Source organism: Molothrus ater, chromosome 10 (genome assembly GCF_012460135.2).
Source record: "Molothrus ater isolate BHLD 08-10-18 breed brown headed cowbird chromosome 10, BPBGC_Mater_1.1, whole genome shotgun sequence".
NCBI classification, from domain to species: domain Eukaryota; kingdom Metazoa; phylum Chordata; class Aves; order Passeriformes; family Icteridae; genus Molothrus; species Molothrus ater.
In genome coordinates, this window is record NC_050487.2 from 4,762,022 (window position 1) to 4,789,470 (window position 27,449).

A 27,449-nucleotide genomic window follows, 5' to 3' on the forward strand; every position below is an offset into this window, starting at 1 on the left:
GAGGGAAGGGGTTTTTGTGGGGGTGGGAAACGTCTGCAAAAGGGAAGAAACTCTCATCCAGAAGACACCCAAATACATTGTGGCGACTCTAGAGATCCCTGTCTGGGGTCCAGAAGGAATTGAGGGCTGAATTACTGGCCTTTGTGGGGTTTTTTTATTCTGATTTTTTTGTTTCCCAGACAGCCCAGAAATACCACTTGCTGTGCCCGGGGCTTTAAGGGGTTTTAACGACTTCGCTGTAACAGCTCCCGTTGTACCCTCTGGGTACTTTCAATACTTGAATGACAGATTCAAGCTTTCAGAGGGCAGTACTAATTTTACCTGCTGATCTCTTTGACTCTCCTCTTCCTCCCCTCTACCTGCAATCCCTGTGGGAAGCTCCCAGTGACCAGATTCACAGCAGGTGTGGCGAATGTGAAGGTACATCTTGCCCCTCATTTCTTTTTCGGATTAGCTGTCGCTGTACTGTAGAATCAACAACTCGGTTACTTAAGGAATCACAATGTATGGAGATTCTTTTCACTTTTTATGATGAAAAAGGAGAGAGCGAGAGAGAGAGGGGGAAGAGAAGTATTCAGCTGTTTCTCATACCTGTGCTCTGTGGACATTTTTTTAAATCAAAAATGTGGCCTCTTTGTAGAACCTTAATGATCGGTCAAGTCTTTGGATGTGGGTTATGGATGTGTAGGTTGGGGTCAGATACTTTATTTATGATCAAATGATCAGTTCTAGTCAGGGCAAGAAAAAATTCCAGCTGTCTTCCTGTCTGCTCTTTTTTCCCCTGTTAGACTTGCTGGCCAGAAGCTTGAGGGATAACGTGCTTGGTGCAGTGGGTGGTTCACAAACTTGTATCTGTGCTCTGACTTGGGCTTTGGAAGTTATGCTGGTGCCTTTGACTTTTTTTATTTTACATTTCCCTTCTTTGTATCAAATACATTTTTGTATATGTTGTAATTTCCCCCCTCCTCCCCCCGCCAAGCAAATAATGCATCAACCTATGGAGTTGTCAGAGTTTAAAGTATTAGAGCTATTTTTTTCCAGTTTTGTATGTGCTCCATTTGTACTAATGCAACCAGAAGAACAAATAACCAGATCTGAGGACACTGACGATACAGGATTTTGGAAACATGATCTGAACAGATGATGATGACACCTGGAGATGCCAAAGTTGTGAGATGAAGCAGAGGGGAAGCAGTGCTGTCAGACCACCGTGGGGCCTGTTGGACTGGCTGGTGTCACTCTGATCTTGTCACTGCGGATTCTGTGCTAGCCAGGATGGCTGCAGCCAACCCTTCAACACAACAATAGGGGCTTCCTTCTGAAGGACAGCGACAGCCTGAGCGGTTGAGTTCTTGGGGTGTTGCCAGGGTTGAGTTTAGCAGAGCCTGTGCCCCTTCTAATGCTACAGTCTATGCATTTCAACCTCCCCAAGTGTTTAAGGAAGAGCCAAGTAGTACCAATGTGCCAAATGAGTCTGTGAAAGAATAACCGTGACTTTAGTGGGATTGTATTGCATTCCCAGTGGGGCAGGGCCTGGGACAGACAGAGCTACGGTTGGGTATGGACAGAGGACCCTGAATAAAAATTTTTGCACACTTTTCCAAACATTGCTGGCTATGGGGGATAGAAATAATTTTCGGAGAATTTCAGTATCTCTCTAGAGAGAATGACATTTTGGGGACTGGTAGCCAAGGTATGACAAAACAAACTTCCAGGTGAGAGTGGCTGGGCAGGATGGCAGAGGCAGTTTGGGGGGGATGGTGGAAAGGAGCAGGGCTGGGGTCTCACAGCTCCTGTGGGGCCAGCAGGCTGTGCCTTGTTGGGCAGGTTCAGCTTGTGTTCTGCTCCTGTGTGGCAGTTAATATCTGTGTTGGGTTAATTATCTTAACTGTTCCTCACAGGGATATATCTCTCTTGCTGTAAGTGTGAGAACAGTTATGGCTTCAAATTTTAAATTCAAGGAAGTGTCTCATGCCAGGTAAGGTAATCCAAGTGCATTTGTCTGGAAAAAAGTTTATTATGAGCCATGGGCACTGTAATCACCCTGTTTTGAGTGTGTCCTGGCTCCCTGGTCAAATGGAGCAGTGAGGAGGCTTGGCTGAGGAAAAAACCTGTTGTACCAGTGGTTCCCTCTTTGTCCATTGCTGGCAATGGACTTGGTGAAACTCCTTGTGCCAGAGTTAAAATGGGAGCTTTTCTTTCTTTCATCTTTTTTTTTTTTTAATGGCACAATCTAGATAAATTTAGCTTTTTTAAATAGAAAACAAGAAATCATAAGTAATTTTAACTTATTAGTTCACTTTGACTGGTGAATGAGAACGGTTTAAAACATATGTTGCAAAATTTGTCCAATTTAGCCTGCTTTGGAGACGATTTCTGAAGATTCAGCCATCCTAATGCACAAAACTTGGCCCAGTCCCAAGTTCCCAAACTGTGTGTGTGTGACCTGGGATGATGTTCAGCTCCAAGGCTGGGAAGTGCCAGCATCTCCCTGGCCCCACGCAGCAGCTGTTCTGTGGTGAGGTTTCCATGGGGATCAGAGGTGGGGCTGGCAGGAGAGGAGAGCCAGGAGAAGAAGGTTTTTGTGTTGTGCTTTTGTGTCTGGAGGGTCAGGCATCGCTTTTCTGAGGGTGTCTGCAAGGTGAGAAGCTCCAAGGTGTGGGTTTTCCCTGCTGGGAGCAGAGCAGAGTCCTGGGGTGGGCGCAGGGCTGACAGCTCTGCTGTGGCAGGTGGGGACCAGCCAGAGCTGGAGGAAATGATGGGAAGGGATGAGCTGCATCCAAATGTGGGGATTCCTGTGCATCTCTTGGGTGCCCACCCAAGATCTGAGTGGGGATCAGATGTGCACATGATCCCTGTGAAGTGTCAGCTGGGCAGCTTGTGGCTGAGGTACAAGTGTGCAGGGAGTGTGAGATTCCTGGGATGTTATCTTAGAACAAACCAGAGTTCTTATTAAAAATAACCATGGGAATGAGCACTTTGCCCTGCCTTAGGTGTTAATGAGATTAATTGGAGCCTTCCCCCCTGGCTCTCTGTGCAGGGAGGTGCAAAGTTTTGGCTACAGCAGATGGGTCCTGTTGTCAGAGGGGCTGGGGAGGAAGCAAAAATGTGATTAAGGGTCTCTCCAGCTGGAATTGAGTCAATAAATCTCTCTGGTCTGTTTTTCCCTCTGTTCCTTATGCTGTTGATGGGAATGGAAGTAGGTGCAAGCTTTCTTTTTATTTTTTTAACTGTCTTCAGATGTTAATGTTGCCTTTTGTGTAATTTAATCCCATTATGTTATTTAATTGTTACTGCAATATTAACTACTGTATTTGTTGACTTTGTTTAATAACTGTTCTTTCAGGGCTAGAAATAAACTTTTAAAAAACCTTTGGGTTTTTTTCCCCCCCTTTTCCCTGTCATGAGTTTATACCTTTGATAACAAGAGTATCTGAAAGGGTTAATGTGTCAGTGTTTTACTGAGATTAACAGAATGTATTTGTAATTAAGCTTCTTATGAATGCTTTAATGATGGTGGATATAATTTTATGCTATACCAGCCTGTTTGTTTAAAGTTTTATTACTCATCAATGTCAGTACCAGCCTTGGGATCCCCACAAGCTTTCCTGGATGGCTGATGGGAGGAGAGCAGCTCCAAAACACCCTTTTCACCCAGTGTGGAAGAGATCCCTCGCCCTCCATGTGAAGGGAGCAGAGCAAACACCAGCCTGGCCCATCCCAGCTGCACCTTCCCCCTCCTTGGCCAGTGCTGGGGTGGGACCGATGGGCCCGGTGACCTCTGGAGATGTGGTGGTGGTTCAGGAGCTGCTCCCAAGAGCTCTGCTTTGTTGCACCATGGGCACCATCCACTATCCTGCTTATTCTGGCACAGGATCCATGGGAATTGAGCTGTCCTGCTGGCTGCTGGGAAGATTTGGCTCCAGGGTTTGCTCCGTCAGCGCTGATCGGTGTTGGACCATGGGAGTGAGGGCACCGGGTGCCGACAGCTCTTCGAGGATTTGGGATGAGATCCATGGTGCCTCTTGGCCTCCAAGGCTGCAGAGAGCCACTTTTGTTTTCCACTGGACCTGCAAAAAGGCTGTGGGATGTTGGCCTGCCAGTCCAGCCAAGGACAAGGAGGGATTTGCTTTGGGATTGAGTCCTGGTCAGTTGGCTCCGGATGAAGTTCCTGCCTTGGCTGTGAATGGTGAGGACTTGGCATGTCCTGTGTTCCCTGTGTGCTGCTGGGAAATGGGCTCTTCCCCTTTCTTGCATGTTGTACAGGCTTTGCTGCTCCACTGACAAAGGGAAATGAAGAAACCACTCATCTCCAGCAGCTGCCTCGCCCACACATGAGAATGTTGGTTTGCTCAGAGCCTGTCTCTTCAGGGTTATCGGTTTGTTGTAGTATCTTTGTCTTCCTATATGAGCCACTCTTTGTGCATTTAAACTGGTGTTCTTTAACACTGCATTTAAGTGATTTGGCATTTAATTTCTGGGGGAAAAGTGGACAGGAGGAGAAGGTGCTTAGTGGAACCTCAGGACTGTTGGGATTTTGGTACTTGAAGGAGAGCAGGGCTTTGGCTGATTTGGCTTGCATGGCTGAAAGTTGCAAGTCCTTGGTAAATCTCCTAAGTATTGTGTGAACTTGCTCATCCCTTACATTGAGCCTGACACTTGGGCCTGTCTGAGGCTAAACCCAAGAGCAGCCCCATTTCTTGAGATCAGCTTATTCGAGATTGGGTATTTGAAACACAGTTCTTGAAGGCAGTAAATTTGGGGGCAGCAATTTCTCCCTTTCTGGGCTGCTGTTCAGCTGCAGTGAGTCACTGCAGAGCTGAGCACAACTGTTTGGACAGCACCAGGAGCACACTGGTTAAAACCAGGGTGGGTGAAAAGTGAGGACCAGCATTTTCATGGTGGTGCCTGAAGAGCATTGTTGGATTTCAGTGCAGTTCCAGTGGCTCCTGTGCTGGAGCACTGTGCTGTCCATAGATCCCTGCTCCCAGGGATTTGCACAGCTGCATTTTTTCCCCTTTTTAAATATAACTTGCATTTTGCTCTCAAGATTATTTTTAATAAAAACAGCTGTCCTCAGTCATGTGAGAAAGCAGCATGAAAGTTTGCTGAGCTCAGCCAAACTCTGGCTATTGCTCTCCAGATGTGTGGAGGAAGCAGGTTCTCTAAGAGCTGTTTTCCCTGCTTTGAATCTAGCATAAGGACAGATTTCTTTTCCTTGAGGGAGGGAAATACCACCAAATGAGAACAATGACTTTCTGTGACTTCTTCACCTGCAGCCTGTTGGAGGGAGCAGGGCAGCACCAACACTGCTTGTCTTGCTTTTCCCAGCTGGTGTCTGCAGTGGGAATGTCCTCCAGCACATCATCACCTCAAATCACAGAATCAGAGAGGTTGGAAAAGACCTTTAGGATCATCAAATCCATCAAGATTTCAAATCCCCATTGACCTGACTGTTAAAACAGCCCATAGGGACCAGTGGTTGGGGTTTTCTGATGGGATTTTCCCAGTGGGAAGTTAGGAGTTGCTCGTTGTCCTTGGGGGCCCCCAGACTTCTGCTTTGGAGCTGTGTTGAGTCAGTGCAGAGGAGGGAAGGGCAGACAGGCTGTGTCAAGGCATGGATGTGTCTCAGTGCACAGGCTCCACATCCTGGTGTTCCCTGGAGGGCTCTGGACAGTGACTCCAGCTTGGTCCAGCTGTGGATCAATGCTGAGGACACTGAGGGGGGACTCAGGGCAGCTCCTTGGAATGGTCTTCAGGGGAGATGTGTCCACACCATGTGCAGGGCTGACCTTCCTCAGGACTGATGTCTTCTGGATTCCTTTAGGTTTCTAGAGCCAAGGATGACCCATCTTTGTTGTTTTTTCCCTTCAGTGAATGCTCATTCTAAGGATTTGGGTTCTTTCACAAAGCACAATTAACTCTTGGATCCCCTGGAGCCATTTTCCTGCCTGACCATGAAGGGAAACCTGCCCCAGGTTCCTGCTGCCTTGTCTCAGCAGCTGGGAACATGTGGCTGCTCCTGGAAAGCTCTAATCCACCCTCTGCCCAGTAAAACTTCCCTTAAATAACCTCCTAACTCTTTTTTCCTGTAGCTGTTGCCTCTTTGAGGGCAAAAAGATCAAGGGAGCCAGGGTGGTTCTGCTCAGCTCTTGTGACTGTTCAGTGTTTTTGGGGAGTGTTTATTTTGCTGAAATCTGGAAGTGCCAGCTTGTTCCTGTCCAGTGGCTAAACTTCAATACTTGCATTTTAAGCCCTGGAAACATGATTGGTTTAGAAGGACACTGATGTTCCAGCTACAGAAAAGGGGTTTTTGGTGGGAATATTGGAATTTTTAGATAGTTTTGTTCCTAGAAGAGCAACCCTGCAAAGCTGCATGGGGTCTGCTGTCAGCACTAACACAAATGAGGGAATGAGCCCCTGGCTTTGTTTAATCCTGTAGTTATCCTTGGAATCAACAGCTCCCAGTTCCTCTCTCCAGCCTGGGTTAAATGTCCCACAACTGTGCCATGGGCAGAATTGCAAGAATGGGTGGGAAATAGTTTTTAAACCTTGGAATGTTTATTTCCTAAGGCCCAGCTCTTACAATGGTTGAGAAGAAGGGGAAAATCCATTTCTGGGGGAAGGAAAAATTGGAATTTCTTTCCCAGTTTTGCCAGTCTGTGTCCTATGATCTGGTGGTTCTTTTCCAGGGACTGGATTTGGGCTGTGTTGCTGGGTCCTTGTGAGGTTTTGTTTCTAAAGAGGAAAATTTACTGGTTTCTGTACTCCTGAGAAACACAGGAGGAGGGAGGGGAGGTGGAAAGAATTGAGTTGGATTGTGATGTTGGGTATTTTATGGTTGGTTTTGCAGTAGCTTTGACCAGCACTTTGTTGCTGCCAGAGGTCAATTTTCTTCAGGACAAAATTACTAATTTATGAGACTCTTAAAGAATATTTCATCTTCTGTTATTCAAGCAAAGTGCTTGTTCATTTGAGGTGAAAGATGGGTGCTTGTCTTGCCATCTGGAGAGTGAATTGTGGCAAAAAGGGTTAAAATGGGAGAAGTTCTGAGGCAGGCTGGCCAGAAGGTTTGGGTGGGAGGAGAGGAGGGCTTGGATGATGGGTGGTTGGCAGCTTCTCCCTCTCCTTGCCCAGACCTCCCATGGTTCCCAAAGCCAGGGCTGTGAGCAGTGATCCCATGGGCCCTTCCCAAAACCCCTCCAGGGTGGGCACTGGTGGGTGGAAAGGTGAGAGGAGGGAGGGTGGTGCAGGGGGAGGTGCTGAGCTGTGCCCTTCACAAGCATCCCCACAATGTCCTGTTTCTTCTCTGCTGCCAAAGGCTGTTGAGGGAGAGGCTCCAATGCATTTGAGGCATCTGCTCCTGCTTTTCCTGGCTTGGGCTGCTCTGCTGGAGCCACCTTGAACTGTATGAAGAGCCTCATCCCTGCCCAAGTGTGCTTCAAACCTGGGTTTCCTGGTAATTTCTTTTATAAATGACACAAAGGGAAATAAAATGGCCCAAATCAAAGCTGTGGCTCTGTGTGTGTGAAGGGCAGTGAGAGGAGCTGGGTTACCTGCCAGCACTGCCTGTCCTGTAGAGATGGCAAATGTGGGTTCAGAGTGGTGACACTTCTGCTGCAGATCAGGGAAATGACCCAGAAGATGCATCATGTGTTGTTTACCATGGAATCCCAGAATGGTTTGGGTTGGAAGGGGCCTTAAACCCATTTCTTTCCACCCCTTCCATGGGCAGGGACACCTTCCACTATTCCAGGTTGCTCCAAGCCCTGTCCAAGCTGGCCTGGAACACTTCCAGAGATCCAGGGGCAGCCACAGGCATTGGAGCCAAGCAGAAAGCAAATGAAGTTTTTTGTTCCTTCTGGAAGAGCTGTCAGCTCTGGGGAGCTGCTGTGGGCTCTCAGGTGTGAATGCCAGGGCTGGGGGCTCAGTGCCTGGTGGAGATAACACCAGGATTTCCTGGGACAAACAGCTTGGTGGCTGCTCCAGCTGCTGTGAGTCCAGCAGCTCCCTGTGCCACTGGCATTGTCCCATGGGGGCAACACATGTGGCCCTTCCCAGGCCTGTCGGGCTGTGCCACGTTTGCTTTTGCTTGGCTTTATAAAGAGGAGGTGCAGGAGCTTCCTCTGCTCCTTGCCAGGCTGCCCCCAGCACAGCCTTCACTATGGATGGCTTGAATGTCTCCATTGCTTTTTTCTTCCTGGCTTTTGGGGTGTGCCAGCTGCTCAGGTGGCTTTCCAAGAGGCTTCTGTCCCCTGGGACACATGGCTGCCTTGTCAGGGAATTTGCTGGCTCCTTCCAGCTGTGCATGAGCTGCCTGGAGCTGAGGATGCTGATGGACATCGGCCCCTGGGGTGGTGGCTTTGGCCTGGACGTGGTCCTGACCCTCCTCTTCCTCCTCTCTGCTGTCCACGGCGCCTCTTTGGATGGAGCATCTGCCAACCCAACGGTGTCCCTGCAGGAGTTCCTGCTCCTGGAGTCCAGCCTGGCAGCCACAGCGGCCAAGCTGCTGGCCCAGGGTGTGGGTGCAGGGACAGGCTGGGCTCTCACCCGGCTCTACTGGTCCTGGGAGCTGACACAGCTGCACTTCATCCAGAACCTGATCGCTCCCGAGTGCAGCTCCTCCATCCATGCCTCCCTGCCCCATGCTGCCTTCGTGGAGGGCTCCTGCTCCTTCCTGTTCCACCTCATCCTCCTCAGGGTGCGACAGAGTCACCCCCTGTACCGGGTCCCTGCGCTGGCAGCCACTGTCACCTTCCTGACCTACACAGGTGAGCAGCACTGGCCTTTCTTCTCCTCAGTCATTTGGAAAAATACCTCATTTGGGGGGAGGAACAGCCCCCTGTTTTACATCTTCCAGGACTGCAGAGGTAGGGGTTAACAAGGTAATGACTACTAAGGTGTTTGTTTTCTGTTATTTGGGGAAGTGTTCATTTTGGGATGAGGGTGGCAGTTTGGGCTATCTGGGCTGCTCTTGTATTAGCAGGGTTCCCAGACAAAGGCAGGAATGAATCTGACTCTGTGTTCTCAGAAGGCTAATTTATTATTTTATGATGCTATATTATATAAAAGAATACTATACTAAAGAATATAGAAAGGATACTTACAGAATGCTAAAAGATAATAATGAAAACTCGTGACTCTTTCCAGAGTCCCAGCACAGCTTGGCTCTCATTGACCAAAGAGTGAAAACAACTCACAGCAGAATCCAATGAAACAATCACCTGTGGGTAAACAATCTCCAAACACATTCCAAAGCAGCAAAACACAGGAGAAGCAAATGAGATAATATTGTTTTCCTTTTTCTCTGAGGCTTCTCAGCTTCCCAGGAGAAGAATCCTGGGCAAGGGGATTTTTTCAGAAAATGTGACAGTGACAGGCTGCAGGTGAATTTTGGCTCAGAGCTGTAGCTCAAGACTGGGATCCCTTCCCTGGAACCTCCCCTACTGCAATCCCCCAGTCCTGCACTGAGCTTTCCTGCTTCCCACAAAGCTCAGGGCCACAAGGGTGGGATTTCCCCAGTCTGAGAAGGCAGACAGGAGGGGTCTCAGCCCTTTCTCAGTGTTCCAGAGGATGCAGTGGGACTGTTGGCCACGTTTCTCTTCCCACACAGCTGGACCGTACACGGGGGCCTTCTTCAACCCTGCCCTGGCCACAGCCACCACCTTCCACTGCTCGGGGAGCAGCTTCTGGGACTACATCCAGGTCTACTGGCTGGGTCCCCTCGCAGGTGAGATCTTCCCAGGGGCAGGAGCTGGCATGGGGACAAGGCAGAAATGCTCAGTGTAACATGGACTGTTCTGGCAAAGAGCTGAATTTGGGGTTGCCAGTGGCAAGTGTCACTTTTCATCCTGCCTCGTTGGCTCTGGGGTCATCTCTGCTATCCAGTTTTTTAAAATCCAACTTCTGCGTGGTACGAGGGCAGAAATCTCCCTGAAGCCAAAGTCGGAGGTTTAGCAAAGGTGTTTTAGGGCAATGGCAGGCTGAGCTGTGCTTTGGGGTTGTCCCCAGCTCCAGTGTGGTCATGGGGACCTGGATGTGTGCTGAGAGTGGAGCAGGGGGGGGTCGGGCTCTGCTCCCAGATGGACAAGAGGGAACAGCCTCAAGTTGCCCCAGGGGAAGTTTAGGTCGGGTATTGAGAAAAGTTCTTCCCTGAAGGGTGGTCAGGCACTGGCACCCTGCTGAAGGCAGTGGTGGAGACACTGTCCCTGCAGGGATTTAAAAACCTGGATGTGGCACTGGGGTCACGACCAACGATGAGGGAATGGTTGGGCTTGATGGGCTCAGAGGACTTTTCCAACTTTAATGATTCTCTGCCAGAAAACTGGAGTGGTTTATGGGTCAAAACAAGCATTGTTTGTTATGTTAAGGACATAAGAGTGGTAAATTCTCTTTAAAGCAGAACAGCGAGGGTCCCTCAGCTCTCAGTGGGGACTGCAGTGGTGCTGAGCTGCCTTTTGGTCATGGTGAAGGTTGTGACAAGGACCCAAAACCGCTGCTGAGCTGTGGGGAGGCTGGAGATTCTCCACATAGCACTCGGAAGGGATCTGTGCTCTCATTGCAGGGATGCTCGCTGCCCTCCTGCTGTTCCAGGGCAACATCCCACGCCTCTTCCAGAAAAACCTCCTCTACAGCCAGAAGAGCAAATACAAAGTGCCCAAGGCAAAGGTGACAGCGCAGGTGGAGGGTGACAAACCACAGAAGAAGAGGAAAGGAGGGAAGAACAACTCGGAGCCCCGTGCCTGAGCCCAGAGGTCCCGGCAGCCCTTTTCCTGGGAAAGGGTTTCCCGGTGCGGAGGATTTTGCAGCTCGTTCAGTCCTTTAAGAATCACAAAGGAATCCTGCAGGATGCCCCTGAGCTCCTTTGGGAATTACTTTGAAAGCCTCCCTGGAGAGCCCGAAATGTTTCAAGCCCACACTGCTGGCTCAGAGAGAAAACACGGAACGCTTTTGCATAAATTGCTGGTTGTCTTGTGCTGCCAGGAATTTTACAGAGAGCTGGGACCGTTCCGTGGGCAGGCTTGAGCAACCCGGGGTTATTGCATCGTGCAGTGCCTGCAATAACCCCACTGGGTCTCTTGCAGCCCTAAAAAAAAGCATAAGCCAGTAACTGACCTCGACACTTGGGATGGGGAGGAAACAGGCTTTGATCTTTTGAGTTATTAATGGATACTGGTTAAAAATTGGTGGGGTTTGAGTTAAACTTGGCCTGAAGTTCTTGAGTTGCACAGGCTGAACCTGGCAAGTCTTGGAGAGGAATTAAAAATGCTCCAAAGCAAGAGAGTTCACTGGCCACGGGAGGACCTGCTCCTCTGGGGATGTGCTTAGACAGGGTTTTGGTGCTGTAAACCATCAAGAAATGGTGTAAAAAGGGTCTATGGTTAGGGGAAAAAAAAAAAAAAAAGACCCAGGCAGCTTCTGTGCATCCCTGTGCTCTGCTCCATGTCTAGGTGAAATACTCCTAACTATAAAATTACAGTTTGTGGGGGGGGGAAAAATAAATTGCTGTGGTTGGCATTTGGGTGAGTGATGTCATTCCTGGGAGACATCCCTGAAAATGGGAGTCACTGTGGTGCCCAAACCACCTCTGCCCTTCCTGCTGCCTGCTCTGGAAAGGGGGGAAACACCTCCTGGCAATGGGGATCCCCCCAGGCTGTGCTGGGGCCAGGGCACCCCATGGGAGCTGCACCCTGGGTGACAGCACAGGGACATTGCGATGCTCTGGCTGTTCCAGTACCTCTGCCCTGGATCTGAGCTCCTGACAGGAATCACCTGCTCCTATTTCCTGAGGTGCAAACAGGGAATAAGCAAGAGGCACTCAGTGAAAACCTGGAGTGGAGGTGTCAGATGCAGGTTTGGTACCCAGTGTGCAGCCCTGCTCCTCCCTCCCCTCTGCTGTGTCCATGGGGAGACATCCCCAGGGTGCTGCTGGGCCTCTGGGCTGCCCATCCCAGGTGATTTCCTCTGGGATTGCCCTCTGGAGGCACCTGCAGGAACCCCAGACCTCTGACACCATGAACCCACCCCACATCCCAACAGGAGAAACGAGGGAAGGGACCAACACAGCCATGCACAGATATGCCCCAGAGATGAAACTTCATGGAATACCCCAAGGCCAAGGAGCAAAATCCCCAAATGGTGCCCTCTCCTTGTGCCTGGCTGGATGCCTGGCACTGCCCCAAGAAAGCCTCTGGGAGCACAGTCTGGCTTTTTTCCTGGCTAAACTGAGCAGGAGACCTTTGGGTGGAAGCTGAAACCTTTGCGACTCTTTGTACCTGCCCCAGGGACACCCTGGGATGCCCAGATCCCTCTGGGCAATTTTTTCAGAACCTTTTTTGGTTTGGAAATCATGCTGAAAAGCCACAGATGGGGCTCCTGTTTATCCCAGCTGATTTGCTGGCTCTGCTTTTGATTCAAGGAGAAGTGCAGGATGGAAAAATCAGGCTGGGTTGCCCTCCACAAGCCATTCCTGTGGGATATTTCCCAGGACACAGGGGTGGAACTTGAGTCTGACATTGCAGAATAGGATGCTGGTCCTATAAATTCAGCATCCATAGGCAACCTGTGATCACAGAGTCAGCACAAAATAGTGCTCGGGACTCCCTTTTTTCTGGTTTGTTTTTTGTTTGTGTTTTTTGTTTCTTTGGGGTTTTTTGGACTTTTTTTGGGTTATTTGTTTTTGGGGGTTTTTTGGTTTGTTTTGGGGGGGGGTTGGTTGGGGGTTTTTTTGTTGGTTGGTTTTTTTTGTTTGTTTTGTTTTGGAGTTTTTTTGGGGTTTTTTTCCCTCCCACTTTTCAGGACATATTAGGACACATTCAAATGTTTGGGATGTGCTTCTGGGGCTTTTGAGGAGGTCATCTACTGAGCAGACTGATGTAATTAAGAGGAATTTAAGGAGTGACAGTGACTGTTATTTTTAATTAAGAGGCTGCTTTTCCAGCATGGTAATATCAACGGGGCAGGGGCACGGTGCAGCTGCACAGACAGACTCATTCTCACGCTGTAAATCAAACCTTTTGGGATTTTTTTGGGAGAGTCAATCCCGCTGGGATTTTTTTGAGAGAATAAATCCTGCTGGGATTTTTTGGGAGAGTCAATCCCGCTGGGATCTTTTGGGATCTTTTGCCCACAGCTCTGATTTACAGCTTGGCCCTGTTCTGTCACACCCCACTGTGGGGCTGATGATTTGGGCTGCCCTCCTGGACCTGCTCCTCGCTGCTGGAGCCGGTGCTGTCCTGAGGCTCCAGCTGCTGTCTGAGGGGATTTCCCTCTGGAAAAGTCCTGTCCAGCCCCTGGGACCCCCTCTGCAGCCTGTCCGGAGCTTGTGCCCAGCGGGGCACGGACAGAGGGCTCCGGCAGGGCAGCCCCGGCCTGAGGGCCGAGCCCTGCTGTCTTCAGCAGATAGAGAAGGATGCCTGAGGGCCGAGCCTCGCTGTCCTCAGCAGATGGAGAAGGATGCCCGAGGGTCCAGGAGGGCTCAGTTTCGGGTGGGCTCCGGCCGCTGCGGAGGATGGAGCTGAGGAGGCAGCGGGCCGGGGCTCTCAGTTTCGGGTGAGCTCCGGCCGGTGAGGCCGGGCTGGGGAGGCAGCGGGCCGGGGGCTCTCAGGGGGCGGCGGCGGCGGCGGGAACTGCTTCTTGTAGAGGAGGCTGCTGTACTGCAGCTCCGGCGTCACCAGCCGCCGGCAGGTCCGCTCCAGCTCCCGAGGCAAGCCCTGCTTGAGGTTATAGCCCAGGATCCGGGCCCCGCCGTGCTGCAGCGGCCGCAGGGAGCTGTCCTTGATGTCCTTGGGGCCCACGCTGCCCGTGCCCTGCAGGCAGGCCCGGGCCAGCTCCGCCCGCCGCTGCCGCAGCGCCCTCACCTCCCGCCGCAGCCGCTCCCGGCCGATGAGGCGGTCGAGCCTTTCCCAGAAGGTCCTGTTAAAGTGCGTGTAGATCTCCCAGTCCAGCCTGTTCCAGGCTTTCAGCTTCTCCACGACAGAGTCCGGGAGCGGGGACTTGGTGCTGCTGTCCCGGCTGTTGAGCGGGAAGGAGACGACGCTGTCCAGGTCCCAGCACAGCATCTCCTTCAGCAGCACCATGGACTCGTCAAAGTACTCGGAGATGAGCAGGAAGTCGAAGGACGCCTCGATGGCCTTCAGCATGAGCTGCACCCGCTCGGGGGACACGTCCCCGTCAGGGTTGAAGCCAAAGTCGAAGGTCATGAGGTTCCTGGCGTAGTGGCGGTCGCCCCTGGCGGGGTCGTAGTAGCGCCAGGGCTGGCTGAGGAACTCCTCCAGGCTGCGGACGCGCGAGAAGGCCGAGGCGCCCTTGTAGTACACGAAGGAGGACTCCATCAGCTGCACGGGGTTCCTCAGGATGGAGAAGTAGACGGCAGAGCTGGGCACCACTTTCTGCACCTGCGGAGGAGGAAAAGGAGGGTTTGAAGGTGGGGCAGGGAGAAGGGACCCACTCACCCACAATGCTGGTGAGCAGAGGTGGGTGCTGGGGAGGATTTCAGGGTGCAGCTCATCAAAGGAGCTGTAGGGATGTAGGGGATAGAATATAAGAAAATAAAGATAGTGTAGAAAGTAATCTTACCCCTAAGGAGTTGCAGCTGGGCCAATTATCAAAGATTAGGAACAGGCCTGACTTTAACAGGCCACAGCTGTAAGCAATGAGAAGAAGAGTGCTATAAAAGAGTGGGGTGGCTGGTTGAGGAGGGAACTGGAGTTGGTTGGCTGCTTTGTGAAGAAGAAAGAGGCAGTGTTCTGAGGAGGTGCCCATGAGAAACACTGTGAAACTTTTGAGATAAGGAGATAACAGTACAGAACCCCTGTGATAAGATGATAACTATATGGAGCTCCAGAAGAGTCACACGGGGAGAGCAGTGAGTAAAGCTCCCCACAGTGGGCTGCCACAGCTGTGTGGCTGGGCTGGGATGGAGATACTCCCCATCTTCTTCCTTTTACCCATCTCCACCTGTCCTGAGGTGGCACCCAGAGGGGTGGATGCTGGGCACAGCTGACCTGAGCTGATGCACTTTGGTTGTTCTCCTCTTGGTTCCCTCTGGGCCTGTCCAGGGAGCAGGACATGTCCCAGGGCTCACCAGACAAGAAAGAGATGAGAGTTGCTGGCTGCTACAAGTGCTGTCTCCCACTTTGCCATGGCTCGCAGCACAGCTTCATCAAACCCTCTCACAGAATCTCTCAGGAGGTGCCAACAACACACCAGGTACCCGTGGGCAATCCTGCCTCTCTTTAGTTCATCCCTGCAGAGTTGATGTGCTCGACAGGTGCCCCTCCTTGTGCCCCCCGAGCCCCTGTCCCCGTTCCCTGCCCGTGCCCCCAGGGGTGGCAGCTTTGCCCGTACCTCCGGCTGCAGGAAGCGCATGTGGTGGCAGAGGATGTTGAACTGCCGGGGGCTCAGAGGGGAGAAGCCCTGCACGAACTTGGCCAGGAAGTGGTGGGGGTAGTAGAGCTGGAAGCCCCCGCCCTGGGGGAAGGCGAAGGTGAGGTTGTGCATCTCCCCAAAGCGGAACAGGATGTTCATGACCGTGCTGCTGGCGCTCTTGTGGACCTTCAGGAAAACAATGTCAGTCTTGGGCTTGCACGTCTTCCCTTGAGAGGTGACTCCTCTGGCCTGCTGGGCTTCTCCAGCTGTTACCTCCTGGATCTGAAAGGCTTCTGTCCAGCTTAGGAGAAATCCTGTCCCCAGGTCTGTTTTGTAAGAATCCTCTGCCTGCAGAGGTTGGGGTGAGTTTGGGATGGGCTGTATAAATGAGGTGCCCCACTCAGGGTGGAGAGAACTCACAGCTTGAGGCTGAGTCTGGCTCTGTACCTCCACCTGCACCATTCCAGGTGGGGACATTCCCCTCTGCTCCTCTGTGCTCAGCCTGTTTGCAAAGATGATGAACTTGCTGGTGACACCTTCTGCCAAATCTGCGGCGACCCTCCCGGGAGGGCTTAGAGAAGGATTTTCTCTGGCTGCATTTTCCAGGCCAGGAAACTGGGGTTTCAGCTCTGTGGGTGACAGATGGGCTCTCACCTTCTCACTGCCCTCCCCAGGCTGCTGCATCCAGCTCTCCTCCTGGCTGCTGCCCGGAGGGGTCTCCTGTCTGAGGTACAGATGCATCCTGGAAACATCCTCGGTCGAGGTGGGGGCTGGCTCAATTTTCCTCTGCCCCTGAGGGGAGTCATCCTCCCACAGCAGGTGGGGGCTGTGCAGGGCAGAGCTGAGCTCGTGGCCTGTGGTCTGCTGCAGACCCCGCTCCAGCTCACACTGGCAGCTCCTGTGATGTGGAGGACACAAAGCTCAGCTGCAGGAGGTGGGAGGACAATGCAGAGGGTGCAGCCCAATGAACCCCCTCACCCCCCAGAGTCAACCCAAAACACGTTCCCTCCTTTTCATGGGGTGGGTGGCCTTGCTGATGGGCTTCATTGCTGCCCTGAGGGCTGGGGGGTGGGGGTGCAAGAACTTGGGCTTGATCATCTTGCAGGTCCTTTACAACCTTAATGATTCTATGAAGAGGAAAAGGACAGGTCAGCAGTGATGTGGCAGTGTTTCTGTCTTGCTGGAGCATGACAGGATGGTGGAAGGGGCAGAGCAAGAGAAGACAAGGAGAGAGAGAAGAGCTGGTGGTCTGGAGAAGCTGGAGGAACCATTGCAGATAACCCCAGACTGGGAGGGCTGGGCTTAAGGGCTATAAAGTTTTGTGGTAAGCCAGGACAAAGCCCAGAGCAGCCTTGTATGACCCAGGGTGGGCTCAGCTCTGGCCAGGGCACAGGGGTGGGCTGTGGGACCCCCAAAGGGCCCTCTCTCCCCTGGATTTTCCTCCCTGTCTAAGGAAGACCCTGCTGGATGGTTTTCAGGAGGGCAGTTCTGAGCCCACCTCAGTGGCCAGCAAAAGGCTGGAGAAGGAGGTGCAGGTGTATAATTGTGTTCAGGACCTACCCAAGAGGCTGCAGCTTCTCCACAACCTGAAGTGTGACCAGGAGGAGGATGAGGAGGCTGAAGGAGATCCAGAGCCGACCTGGCTGGCACCTGTAGATTGCACTCAGCTTCCTGCAAGGAAACAGACATTTGAGCCCATTTGTGGGGAGGAAAAGCCAAGACCAGTGGTGTGTGTGAGGCAGGTGGGAGAGGCACCTTGAGGCTTTTTTTTTTTTTTTATATTTAAGGTAAGGTCACGTTTTCAGGGGTGGAAATGATGCAGAGGCAGCGATAACTGGGGAACCTCCGAGGCTGTGCCCCAGCAGTGCAGCCTCGTGGAAATTTCCAGATGGGCCACAGGCATTGTGCTGAAAAGCAAACAGTGATAACCACTGAGTCCCTTGGCTGCTCAGGGACACCTTCCTGGAGCAGCCAGAGCTCCCCCCGGGCAGCAGGAACAGGGCACTGCCTGTGTGTTCCCTGCCCTGCCTGGCCAAGAAGGATCAGGATCTTGTCTTGGACAATAAAACTCTTTTTTCCCTGCTCTCCCCACTCTCTGCTGTTGGACTGCCATCTGCACAGGCTCCAGCTGTGGCTGCAGATGTGGTGCCACCATGAGGGCCCCAGCAGTGCCTGGGTTTTGGTCTGATTTTAGCCATGTCTACAACAACAGTGTTATTTCTTCAGGCCATCAGAATTGTGCTGTCAGGCTTTGGGTTGTGTATGGTGACATTAAGGCCATGGAAATGCTGCCAGAGGGCTCCTTCTGTTTGTAGGGCTTGCTGCAAACCCTGGTGGAGCTTGATTGTAGCTTTAATCTTCAGTGGAACAGTCGAGGGGCTGAATTTCCTGGAAAAAAGGATTTGTTTATTTGGTTTTTTTCACGTAAAGGTTGTCCAGTCCCAGGAGATGTGACACTTGGAATCATGGGTTAGTGGTGGCCTTGGCAGTGTTGGGGGAAAGATTGGACTCAATGATCTTTGAGGGCTTTTGCAACCTGAATGATGCCATTATTCTGCTGGGTTTTCCCCAGGGAGCTCATTGTGGCATAACAGGAGATGATTTGTCCTGAAGATCTGGTTAAACCCTCTGGGATTGGGCTCTGCTGTGGGGGAAGTCCAGCCAGTCAGCCCCAGGTGGTTGCTCTCCCCTCTCAGGGAGGGAGACTCAAAGGCAGCAAGGATCTAAATGGGAGGAATTAATGACAGCAGAAATCTGGGCACAGCCTGCTTGGAAGCCACATTTCATCCAACCTGTGTTCATTGGGATTTCTGCCTGCCTGCAGTAGTCAGCTTTGGACCAGGACAGTGGGACTGGGACTGCACAGAGCTGCTTGTCCCAGAGCTTCCTCACCTCCATGGTGCTTTACATCCTGCTCTGGGCACTGCTGTGAGCTCTCTTGGTGAGGCAGCAGTGACACAAATGTGGGCTGTCTGAAGGGGTCATGTGCATCCCATGGGTACAGGTCAGGAATTTAGGTTTGCTACTCAGAAACTGGCTTTGTTCCAGGAAAATCATCAGCTGTCATGATTAAGTAGTGGTTTGATAATGACAGCACTGCTTGCAGTGGTTGGACACTCGTGGACACGGTTCTGCTCTGCTCCCAGAAATGTGCCTTCACTGAGCTGAAACTCCCAGCTGCTCCCAGGAGGATTTTAGTGTCTGAGGTACTCAGGACTGGAAAGGCTGGGAGGTCTTAGGCCGTGGCAGTGCTGCTGAGGATTCAAAATGTGTCATCGCTGCATGGGATTACTGCCCATCACAGCATCCCCGATCCCCGTGGCAACCTGGAGATGCCCATGCTCTTTGCCACTTGAGGAGCAGGCTGCCAAGCTCAGATGAGACAGGAGGTGGCAGATGCACGTGTGGGTCACTGCATGGCCATGCCAGTAGCACAAGGAAACCCTTGTGAGGTCAGAGATTAACAGATGTGACAAATAACAGAGCAGAAAAATGCCAAATGCTTAAACAGAGCTTAAAATGCCAAGAGATGTTAAAGAGGGAGGGTTGAAGCAGAGACCAGAGCTGGTGTGAGGAAAGGTTTGTTAAAATAACTCCATGTGGAAGATCAGAGAGACCACAGAGGGAGGAGATGCTCCAGAATGAAGTGATGGTTGGAGACTTGATCTGCCTTTCCCATCACTCCAGGCAAGGCTGGTCATCATTTTGTCTGGCTGACCATGGTAGGACAAGCAGCAATGAGGGAATGAAGAGCTGCACCACTGTGATATTTAATGGTACAGAGAAACTCTCGGGGGGACCTGCAGGAGCACCCAGTAGTGAAGGCAGAATGATGGAACACTTACCCCCAGGCAGGGCTGGGGACAGCACCCTCTGCCACTCCCTTATCTGGATCTGGTGCAGGTATAATCCTGGCCTTGCTTCTACAGAGGTCCTAAACTTTCAACCTGAGAGAATCTGTGAAAGATCCAGGTCCTTTGGCTCTTTTGAGGTGGCTGGTGTGTTGGTGGAACACCCAGCTGAGAACACGCAACACGTGTTGAGCTGACATGTGTTGGGGCAGGCCAGGCTGGCACAAAGCCACAGCCTTTCCTTCCTCCTCTGGGCTGGCTCTGTGAGATACAGGGACATCAAGGAGGGTGTGCTGAGAAAGTGGCAGCGCTCAAATTGCCAAGAAGTTGCACTGAAGGCAGCAAAACACCCATTAAATGGTGCATGAGCAGCCCTTGTCTTGGAGGCTGGAGCAGGTTGGCAAGAAGTACCTGAACAACAAACTTTCAAAAGGCTCAGCTGCCCTCTGTGCTGCACAGCCTGCTCTCCATTTACACTCTGGGATGGGATCAGAGCTGTGTATCTTGGGGCAGAGTTAAACACCTGAGACCAGAGCACCAGGAAGGTGTCCAGGCTGCACTTGGAGCCCTGCAGGGCAGATTGGGCTGCAAGCCCAGCTCTTGCAGAGTCTTTGGAGATGCCTCCATCTGTGGGCAGGTGATAGCTGAAGAGCCCCCTCAGACCAGAGCCTGGGTGCTGTCACCTCCAGAAGTGACAAGCAGGGTGCAGAGCTGGATGCAGCACCCCAAAGATGCCTTTGGCTGCAAGGGCTCAGTGGAAGAGCCAGAGCAGCTGGATCCCCCTATGCTGGCTCCAGGAATTGAATCCAAACCTGAACTGATGGTCAAATCTTTGCAAGGGATGGTGCTCCAGCTGTCTGAGTGCCAGCCCCAGCAGGGCAGAGGGTGCCACTTGTTCTCAGCAGGGCTGCAGATTTCCCCTCTGTTACTCCCCCCCTGCTCCAAGCAGATCTTCCCTCCAGCCCATGCCCTTCCCTGTCTAGCCCAGAGACAAAAACCCCAGCCAGGATGGGGCTGGCTGGATGTTTCAGGGCCCTCAGGGTCCCAGCCAGGTGCTGAGGCTGAGCTCACCAGGCAGGTGAGTGGCAGAAAAAGATTTTACAGTTTTGCTGTGCCCAGATATTCTCCAGGTAGTGAGCAAAGTTGCACAAGGAATTAATGTACAGAGTATGTACACCAGCTACACCCTGCTCCCTCTGACCACTCACTGGAGCCAATTTTTTTGGCAGTAAATGAGAAATTGGGCAAAATGGTCAGCAGGATGCTCAACTAGCACAGCAAGGGCACAATGGCACTGCCTGCCTGCATCAGTGCCCACCCTACACTTGATAGCTAGGTTGGGAATAACCCTGAGCCCTCTCACCCTGCAGCTCTCCCCCAGCCAAAGCACTCTGCTGCAGAGTCAAGCCTTGCCCTTCCCTTATCCCTCCTGTCCAAATCAGAGCCTGTGGAAGGGGGCACCTCACCCTAGGGGCTGCCATGTGAAAAACTTGCCCAGAGACACATTTCTGCTCCACATCTACTCCTCTGGTGATCCCTCACCTGGGATGCTGCAGGAGGGACCAGCATCCGATCAGTGCCCTGCCAAGGTCTGTGCCATTCTCCTTCCTTTGTGGCAACAGCCTCACAAAAGATGCAGTGTTCCAGCTGCCCTTGGAGCATCACCAGAAGGGAAAATCCCCATCGCCCCAGACTGCCCTGCAGTGATGAGGAGCAGAAACATCTCCCTGCCCATTCCCTTCACCACTTCAGCTGTTTCCCAACATGGAGGGGTCTGCAAGGACATCAGAACATCACCTCCAGGTAGGACAGAAAGAGAATTTTACTTAGGGAAATAGTATTTGACTTAAATAAATACATAAAAAGATTCCACTTACGTGATCAAATACCTCTTGAATTTCAGCATGGTGAGCTGGAGCCTTGGCTGGGAGCAGGTGGTTATCACCCGCCCAGGAGACTGGAAAGCAAACACCTGGAGCCTGGCTTGTGTGCTGTGGCCAGAGGCTCCTCCCCAGGGGGGGCACTGGGACACAGATCCTGTCAGACCTTCCCACCCGTGCCCTGTGCCTGCCCCAGGGAGTGCCCAGCCTCTGGGAGGGTGAGTGGCACCTTCACCCCTGCCACATCACACAGAGCGTTGGGCACGCGATGCCAGTGTCCCTGCTCACTCCTTGGTTTCACCCATGGCTGCTGGTGTTCCACTTTGACCCTCTCTCTTCCTGGTTTTGCTTCTTGATGAAGCTGAGGGCAGAGCTGGTTGTGACTGCTGAGCTCTTGGCAATCCTGATGTCTCCAGGTCGGTGCTGCTGAGGCTCTGTGGTGGCTGGGTCACCCCTGCATAGCAGGGACCTTGTCCTCTCCAGTGCACCATGGCTCCATCCACGCTGGGCTGGGGATGTGGCTGTCCCCAGCTCCCTCCTTTGCTGGCCTGGGGGGCACAGGGGCCAGTCTGAGGATGGCACATGAAAGACATCAATGTGTGGTGTCTGGAGAGGTGAATAGGATGAGGGAAAGCAAAGTTGTCAGCACAGTGTTGGGACTGTGCTGTGCCAGGATGACCAGCTGGCTTCCAGGACCACTGGGAAAGTGGTCACTGGCTCTGCTTCTTGCTGGCTGATGGGCAATGTAGGACAGCTCAAAGGAGGACAAGAGGCTGCCCTCCACCATGGAGGTCCTTTGGCCACATCCTTCCCCTTCAAGGCTCATCCCAGCATCCTGCACAGCATCAGCCATGCCCTTGTGTGACTGGGCCCAGGCAGTTTGGCAGGGACTGTGTGCTTCTCTTGTTTGGGCACACACTCCCAGGCTGGTGTGGAGGTGGAGAGGGTGGCTGGGACATGGGACATGAGTGGCTCCAGCTGTGTCACACACTGTCTGCAGGAGCAGATGCCCCATGTGCCTCCTGGCCCTGGAGGAGATGACCCTGGCCACGTCTGCTTTCCCTTGACCCATTCCCACGGGGTGGATAAGTCACTTCCAGCCTGGACCCTGACTCTCTGGAGGGACAGAAGGGCTCCCTCCTCCCCTGTTGCCAGCTGCCAGGGGAGGCAGCTGTTCCCCTCACTCACCCTGGCACAGGCAGGCACTGCCTCTCCCTGTCCACCTCATCAAAACCACAAGTTTCCTGTGTGGCTCTCATGTTCTCCACCCATCCTGGGCTCCAGCTCTGTGCCAGGGCTGCCAGCTCCCCTGGGAGTCTGGGGCTGCCTGAGAGCCATGCAAGAGCTTGCAGGGATCAAATCCTCTCTGGTGCAGGGGCTGAGGGTCAGGGTCAGAATCTGCTGGCAGATTTTGTTTTCCATCAACAGCACTGAGCCCTGCTGAGCCCCGAGCTGTGAACAGCTGCCTGCAGGTGGGCGGCACAACAGGGCTCCTGGCAAGGGTGACAGCCAGCAAGGAGCTTCCAGGCAGGAGCAGAGGAGCTTTGTTCTCCTGAGGGAGCTTCCTTGATCTCCTGAGAGAGCTTGGATGGCAGGAAAGTGCTGCAGAAGTGAGGAGCAGGAGAAAAGCCACTGTTGGTCCCAGGGACAATTCCTTCCTTGGCTAAGGAGGAGTCCCACGTCCTCGTGTGTGTTGGCAAAGGGAGGCAGCTGAGCCTGGAGGGTGCAGGCAGCCAGGGAGGACTTTGTTAGCAGCAGAGTCTGGGATCCTGGGGAAGATGAAACTGCTGTAGGGTTTTGCCAGCTGGAGCAATATCTGGGAATTTCCTTGGTCTGGAATGGCCTGCAGAGGTTTCCTTAGTGGGGGGTGGAAAGGGATGGATCTCCTGCTGGAGATGGCTCCTTGCTTTGAACATCTGCAAAATAAACAAAAACCTCAGGAAGAAGGAGTCCATGTTGCTTAAGTGAACCCATTAGCTGGAGCAGGTAAACTGGAGAGGTACAGAAAAGTCATATCCAGGGTTAAAATTATCCTGGGAAGGTCCAGGATTTAGAGTGCTACTCATAAACTCATGTCAGAGGGGCCTGGAAGATCTCTTGGCAGTGCTGTGATGGTGGGGCAGACTCCAGAGAAGCCTGGTTGGTACAAGGGGATGAGGAGCCATCCCACAGGGCAGTACCAGGGTGGCACTGGCTGCATCCACAGTGGCAGCCCAGGTGCCTGAGCCCAGAGTCTCCTGGCTCCACACTCATCCCTTTGCCTCCTGCAGGTAGCCACAGCCTGAGGACCTGGAAGGAGGTTGTTGCCACTGGGATAAGACAGGGAAGTAATGCCTGATGTGGGACTGGGTTCCATTCCTCCCTGCAGATGAGCACAAGGACCCTGCTCACATTGCTTGTGTTTTCCCCCTGTATTTAATTATTTAATTTTTCTTTTTATATTTACGTTATGTTTGTGTGTTTGCATATGCACTTTGCTTAAACAAGGATTTATCTCCATCGTTTTCTGCCAGCCTGTGCTCATTTTGTCACTTGTACCCTGGCAGCCTGGAGCTTGCTGGATCATAAAGGGGGCTGAAAAGACATGAGGACTGTGTGTGCTGTCCCAGCAGGAGTCAGCTGGCAGTCCCAGATGCAGGGACAGACTGGAGAAGCTGAGTTCTGGGACATTCCAGTTTCCTGGGTCTGCAATTATTCCCACAAAATTCTCAATGGAGAGAAACTTGAGAAAGGTCCCCTCTCTGCCAGAGAACCATTTTTCTGTTTGCTTTTCAGACCAATTTCCAGACAGACCTGTTCCTGGACTGCCCCGTGATAATTTCTGGATGACTCTCTCAGGGGTATCCAGCACTCTGCTTTATCAGCAAGGTGCAGTTTGCTCTCCCAGTCGTTCTCCAATCTATCAGCCCCTGGGCCTCCCCTTCCGCTGCCGGGCACCACGCTCCAGCAGCACCCACCTAAATTGATCTTTAGTTAATTTTACACCCAGCGGAGAGAGCAAGGCATGCCCATTTCCCATTAACTCCAACAGCTTTCCTGGACACTGAAGGGAGCCTGGCCTGCAGTGGCCATGCCCATGGATACCAGCTCTCTGAAAGGATGCTCAGGGAGAAAATGCATCCAGCTGGGAATTTGGGAGCAGAGTGTGGTGGGAGCTGAGTGCAGGAGCAGTGCTGTGGCTGCTGGGCTGTGTGGGACATCACTGTCCTGGGGACCTTGTCCTGGAGACAAGGCAGAGCCTGTGCCAGCTCTGGGCAGAGCTCCTCTTGGCTGGGAAGGCTGAGGAGCAGCTGGATAAGTGTGGCTTTAGGCAAGGAGTGAGTTTTTGCTCTGGCTGTGTGGTTTTGGCTGGAGTTGGGACTTTGGCCCTAATCGTACTTTTATTTGTTCTTTAATCTCAGTCACCTTATCAGAAGCCTTTGAACAACCAAACACATCTCTGCTCAGCTGGAGAACAGGCTTTTCTGTGTCTTTTCGGTTGGTTTTGTTTGCTTGCCAGAGACCTCCAGGAGATTAAGTGATCCCTCACAAACCTGGGTTTTGCCTTTAAGCCTCTGGAGGCTGCAGCACTTGAGTGCTGAAAGACATCTGTGTTTTAGGGTGACTGACATTGGCTCAGATTCCTCAGGGCCTTGTAGGATCCAGGATCTGAACTATGCCTGAGACTATCCATGTTGTCTTCATCAAAGACATCAGGTTACTGGGAGGATTTGCTGGTCTGTCAGCAGAAGAAGAAATGAAAGTGGGCATCCCAAACACGGGGTGCCATGGGCTCTCCTCAGCAGAGGTGGGACAAACTTCCCCTTGTCATTATATTTTATCCAGTTTTGGGCTGTTCAGAACAAGAGAGACCTGGAGCACCTGAAATGGGTCCAGTGGAGGATGAAAAAATGCTGAAGGGCCTGGAGCATGTGGGTGCCCAGGAAAGGCTGAGGGAGCTGGGGCTGCTCAGCCTGGAGAGGAGCCCCAGCTGAGAGGGGCCCTCAGCCCTGGCTGGCCCTGGCTGCAGGGAGGGGCAGAGCAGGGCCGGGCTCTGCTCCAGGCCCAGCAATGGCACCAGAGCCACGGGCAGGGACTGAGCCCAGGCAGCTCCACCTGGACATGAGGAAGAACTTTCCTGGGCAGTGCCTGAGCCCTGAACGGATCCCAGAGAGGGTGTGGAGTCTCCCTCAGTGGGGATATCCCAGAGCTGCCTGGACACAATGTGTGCCATGGGCTCTGGGATGGCCCTGCTGGAGCAGGGAGGTGGCACCAGGTGACCACTGTGGTCCCATCCTGGGATTCTGTGGGGCAGCTCCCATGGGTGAATTTCATGCAGTTTAGTTTGTTCCCATTGCCTCCTGTCCTGTCACAGGGCACTGTTGAGAACAGCCTGGTTTCCTGCCTTCATTCCCTCCCATCAGATGTTTATACACGTCTACAAAGCCCTTCCAAGACTACTTTGCTGTGGGACGAGCAGCTCCAGCCCTCTCAGCTGCTCCTCACATGAAGGATCCTTCAGACCTTCATGGCCTTGCACTGGACTGGCTCCAGTCCCTGCATCTCCCTTGTACTGGGGAGCCCAGAGCTGGCCCCAGCAGTGCAGGTGTGGCCTCACAAGCACTGAGCAGAGTGGGAATAGAGGCTGCTGGGGCCAGGGAAGCTGTGTTTGACCTAGGGAAGGCCAAGGATGTCTTTAGGACTCTCCATGGCCAGCAGGAGCCATGTGCTGTGTCTGACCCTGAGGAGTGGGAAGTGGTAAGGGCTTTGTCTCAGCCAGAGCTTGGTGCCCACAGGAAAATAGCAGACCTAGTTTTCAGGGGAAACCTGGAGAGAAAAGCTGTATTGATCGAGGGAAACTGGGTGGAGCAGGTGTTTACAGAGCAAATGCCTTTTGAAACGTATCAGCAGGCAAACAGGGTGGGGACCTCACGAGCCGATGCTGCCTCCTATTTATGGAAAGTGTGACAGGATGTCCAGGTAAATGTGATGCCTCACCTGGTGGAAAAAACAACAAAACAGTGAAATCTAGGAGAGATTTTATGGTTTCTAGGAAAGTTCAGCATCTCCATGTAGGTACAGAACAGTTGCTCCCATCACTACAAGACAGACAGTGAGGGGCTGGAGTGTGTCCAGGGAAGGGAATGGAGCTGCAGAAGGGAACAACCAGGACAGCACTTTCCCTTCTCTTTACTGGGCTCCACGGTCCATCCTCCATGCCCAAGGGGACTCCAGCCAAACGGGGATGGATCTCTTTGGATCATCACCTCCGTGCCGAGCACACCCGGACACGCTGCTCCCGGCACCGCCCCCGGCTCCTGCCGGGCAGCACCGAGCGCAGCCCCTGCCCGGACACAGCGAGGGAGAGCAGCGCCCAGAGAGCCTGGGCCCAGAGGGGCTGACGCTGGATTTGTGTTCTCTTCGGTGCTGCTGTAGTTATTGCTGTTTGCCTTATTAATGTTTGTTTGCCTTGTTATGCATTCATGGCAGTCACTCTAATCATTGTGTGTGTTTGTATTAACTGTTACAGTTGTTGCAGCACTTTGGGCTGGAAAATGAAGTATTGGGACTTGCCTAAAAGAGACAGTCTCAAGAAAAGGGGGGACTTGATAAATAACACAGAGACTAGAAATTTTCAGTTCCCCTGAAGATGCTGAATAGAGCTTTAGGGCTAACTAGCAAAAAAGATTAAAGCTATGTATAAAGGAGGATAAATGTAGCTGGAACCAGTGGAGAAAAAGATAGAGGACTACAGAGGGGTTTTTGCAAGTTACGTAACAAAAACCAATAGTGCATACCAAAGAAAAAGTTCAAAGAAAGGTCACCAGTAATACTGAAGCATTCAGTGAATATGACCATGAGACCCCCCTGTTAGATGACCTCCAGGACCAAAAAAAGACTTCCAGTTAAAGGTGAATGCATGCAAATTAGTTCTAGGGAAGTGGTGTTAGCGTATTAGGTAGGAGACACATTGTAATGAATATGTATGATCAGGATGGAATAAATACCCTGTTGTGAATTTTCACCACACACATCAGATTAAAGGAGATAGATACACTTCTGTGCGTCCAGCACTGATAAAGAATGACTGCTTTCTAACGCTTTAAATTGAAAAAACGTTTATTTCATAGCGAACATCTGAACAAACATCCTAACATCCTAATAAACATCCTTAACATCCTAAGAAACATCCTAACATCCTAATATCCTAATCTCCTAATATCAATATCGAACTCTATCCCCAAGTTTCTACAACTACATGCTTTCCCTCCCACAGTTCCCATTCTTCTAGTCTTGAAGTAATATGCAAACGGGAAGAAGAAATCAGACGAGGCCCTTCTCAGCATGCTGATTTTCAGTTCCGACGGGC

At 52.1% G+C, this 27,449-nt stretch overlaps 2 protein-coding genes across 3 annotated transcripts; one reads left to right on the top strand and one right to left on the bottom strand.

Annotated features, from left to right (window-relative positions):
- Window position 1: 1 nt before the first annotated feature.
- Window positions 2-11,517, top strand: LOC118690414 (aquaporin-12-like). 2 transcript variants are annotated; one of them, XM_054515896.1, is made up of 4 exons: window positions 9-4,189; window positions 8,303-8,771; window positions 9,614-9,730; window positions 10,565-11,517. In XM_054515896.1, exons 1-4 carry the CDS (start codon window positions 4,187-4,189, stop codon window positions 10,744-10,746), a joined length of 771 nt encoding a protein of 256 aa, XP_054371871.1. In that variant the 5' UTR covers window positions 9-4,186; the 3' UTR covers window positions 10,747-11,517. The 2 variants fall into 2 exon arrangements, with proteins under 2 accessions (XP_036245170.1, XP_054371871.1); XM_036389277.2 differs by having other exon boundaries at window positions 2-8,771.
- A 2,024-nt stretch (window positions 11,518-13,541) lies between these two features.
- LOC118689919 (galactose-3-O-sulfotransferase 2-like) lies at window positions 13,542-21,126 on the bottom strand. Its single transcript, XM_036388390.1, has 5 exons — window positions 21,098-21,126; window positions 16,930-17,040; window positions 16,103-16,267; window positions 15,349-15,670; window positions 13,542-14,396 (listed from the first exon to the last, which is right to left on the bottom strand). The coding sequence occupies exons 1-5, from the start codon at window positions 21,124-21,126 to the stop codon at window positions 13,542-13,544; spliced, it is 1,482 nt and encodes a 493-aa protein (XP_036244283.1).
- Between the last annotated feature and the right edge of the window lie 6,323 nt (window positions 21,127-27,449).

What these genes read in the sequence shown, in the direction of transcription:
- LOC118690414 (XM_036389277.2), top strand. Translation starts at nt 8,165, where the DNA reads ATGGATGGCTTGAATGTCTCCATTGCTTTTTTCTTCCTGGCTTTTGGG. An exon ending in CACCTTCCTGACCTACACAG is followed by an intron (nt 8,772 to 9,613) that starts GTGAGCAGCACT and finishes CTTCCCACACAG; the next exon opens with CTGGACCGTACACGGGGGCC. An exon ending in CTGGCTGGGTCCCCTCGCAG is followed by an intron (nt 9,731 to 10,564) that starts GTGAGATCTTCC and finishes CTCTCATTGCAG; the next exon opens with GGATGCTCGCTGCCCTCCTG.
- LOC118689919 (XM_036388390.1), bottom strand. Translation starts at nt 21,126, where the DNA reads ATGCTGAAATTCAAGAGGTATTTGATCAC. An exon ending in GAGAAGCTGCAGCCTCTTGG is followed by an intron (nt 16,268 to 16,929) that starts GTAGGTCCTGAA and finishes TCCACATCACAG; the next exon opens with GAGCTGCCAGTGTGAGCTGG. An exon ending in GATGTTTCCAGGATGCATCT is followed by an intron (nt 15,671 to 16,102) that starts GTACCTCAGACA and finishes ATTTCTCCTAAG; the next exon opens with CTGGACAGAAGCCTTTCAGA.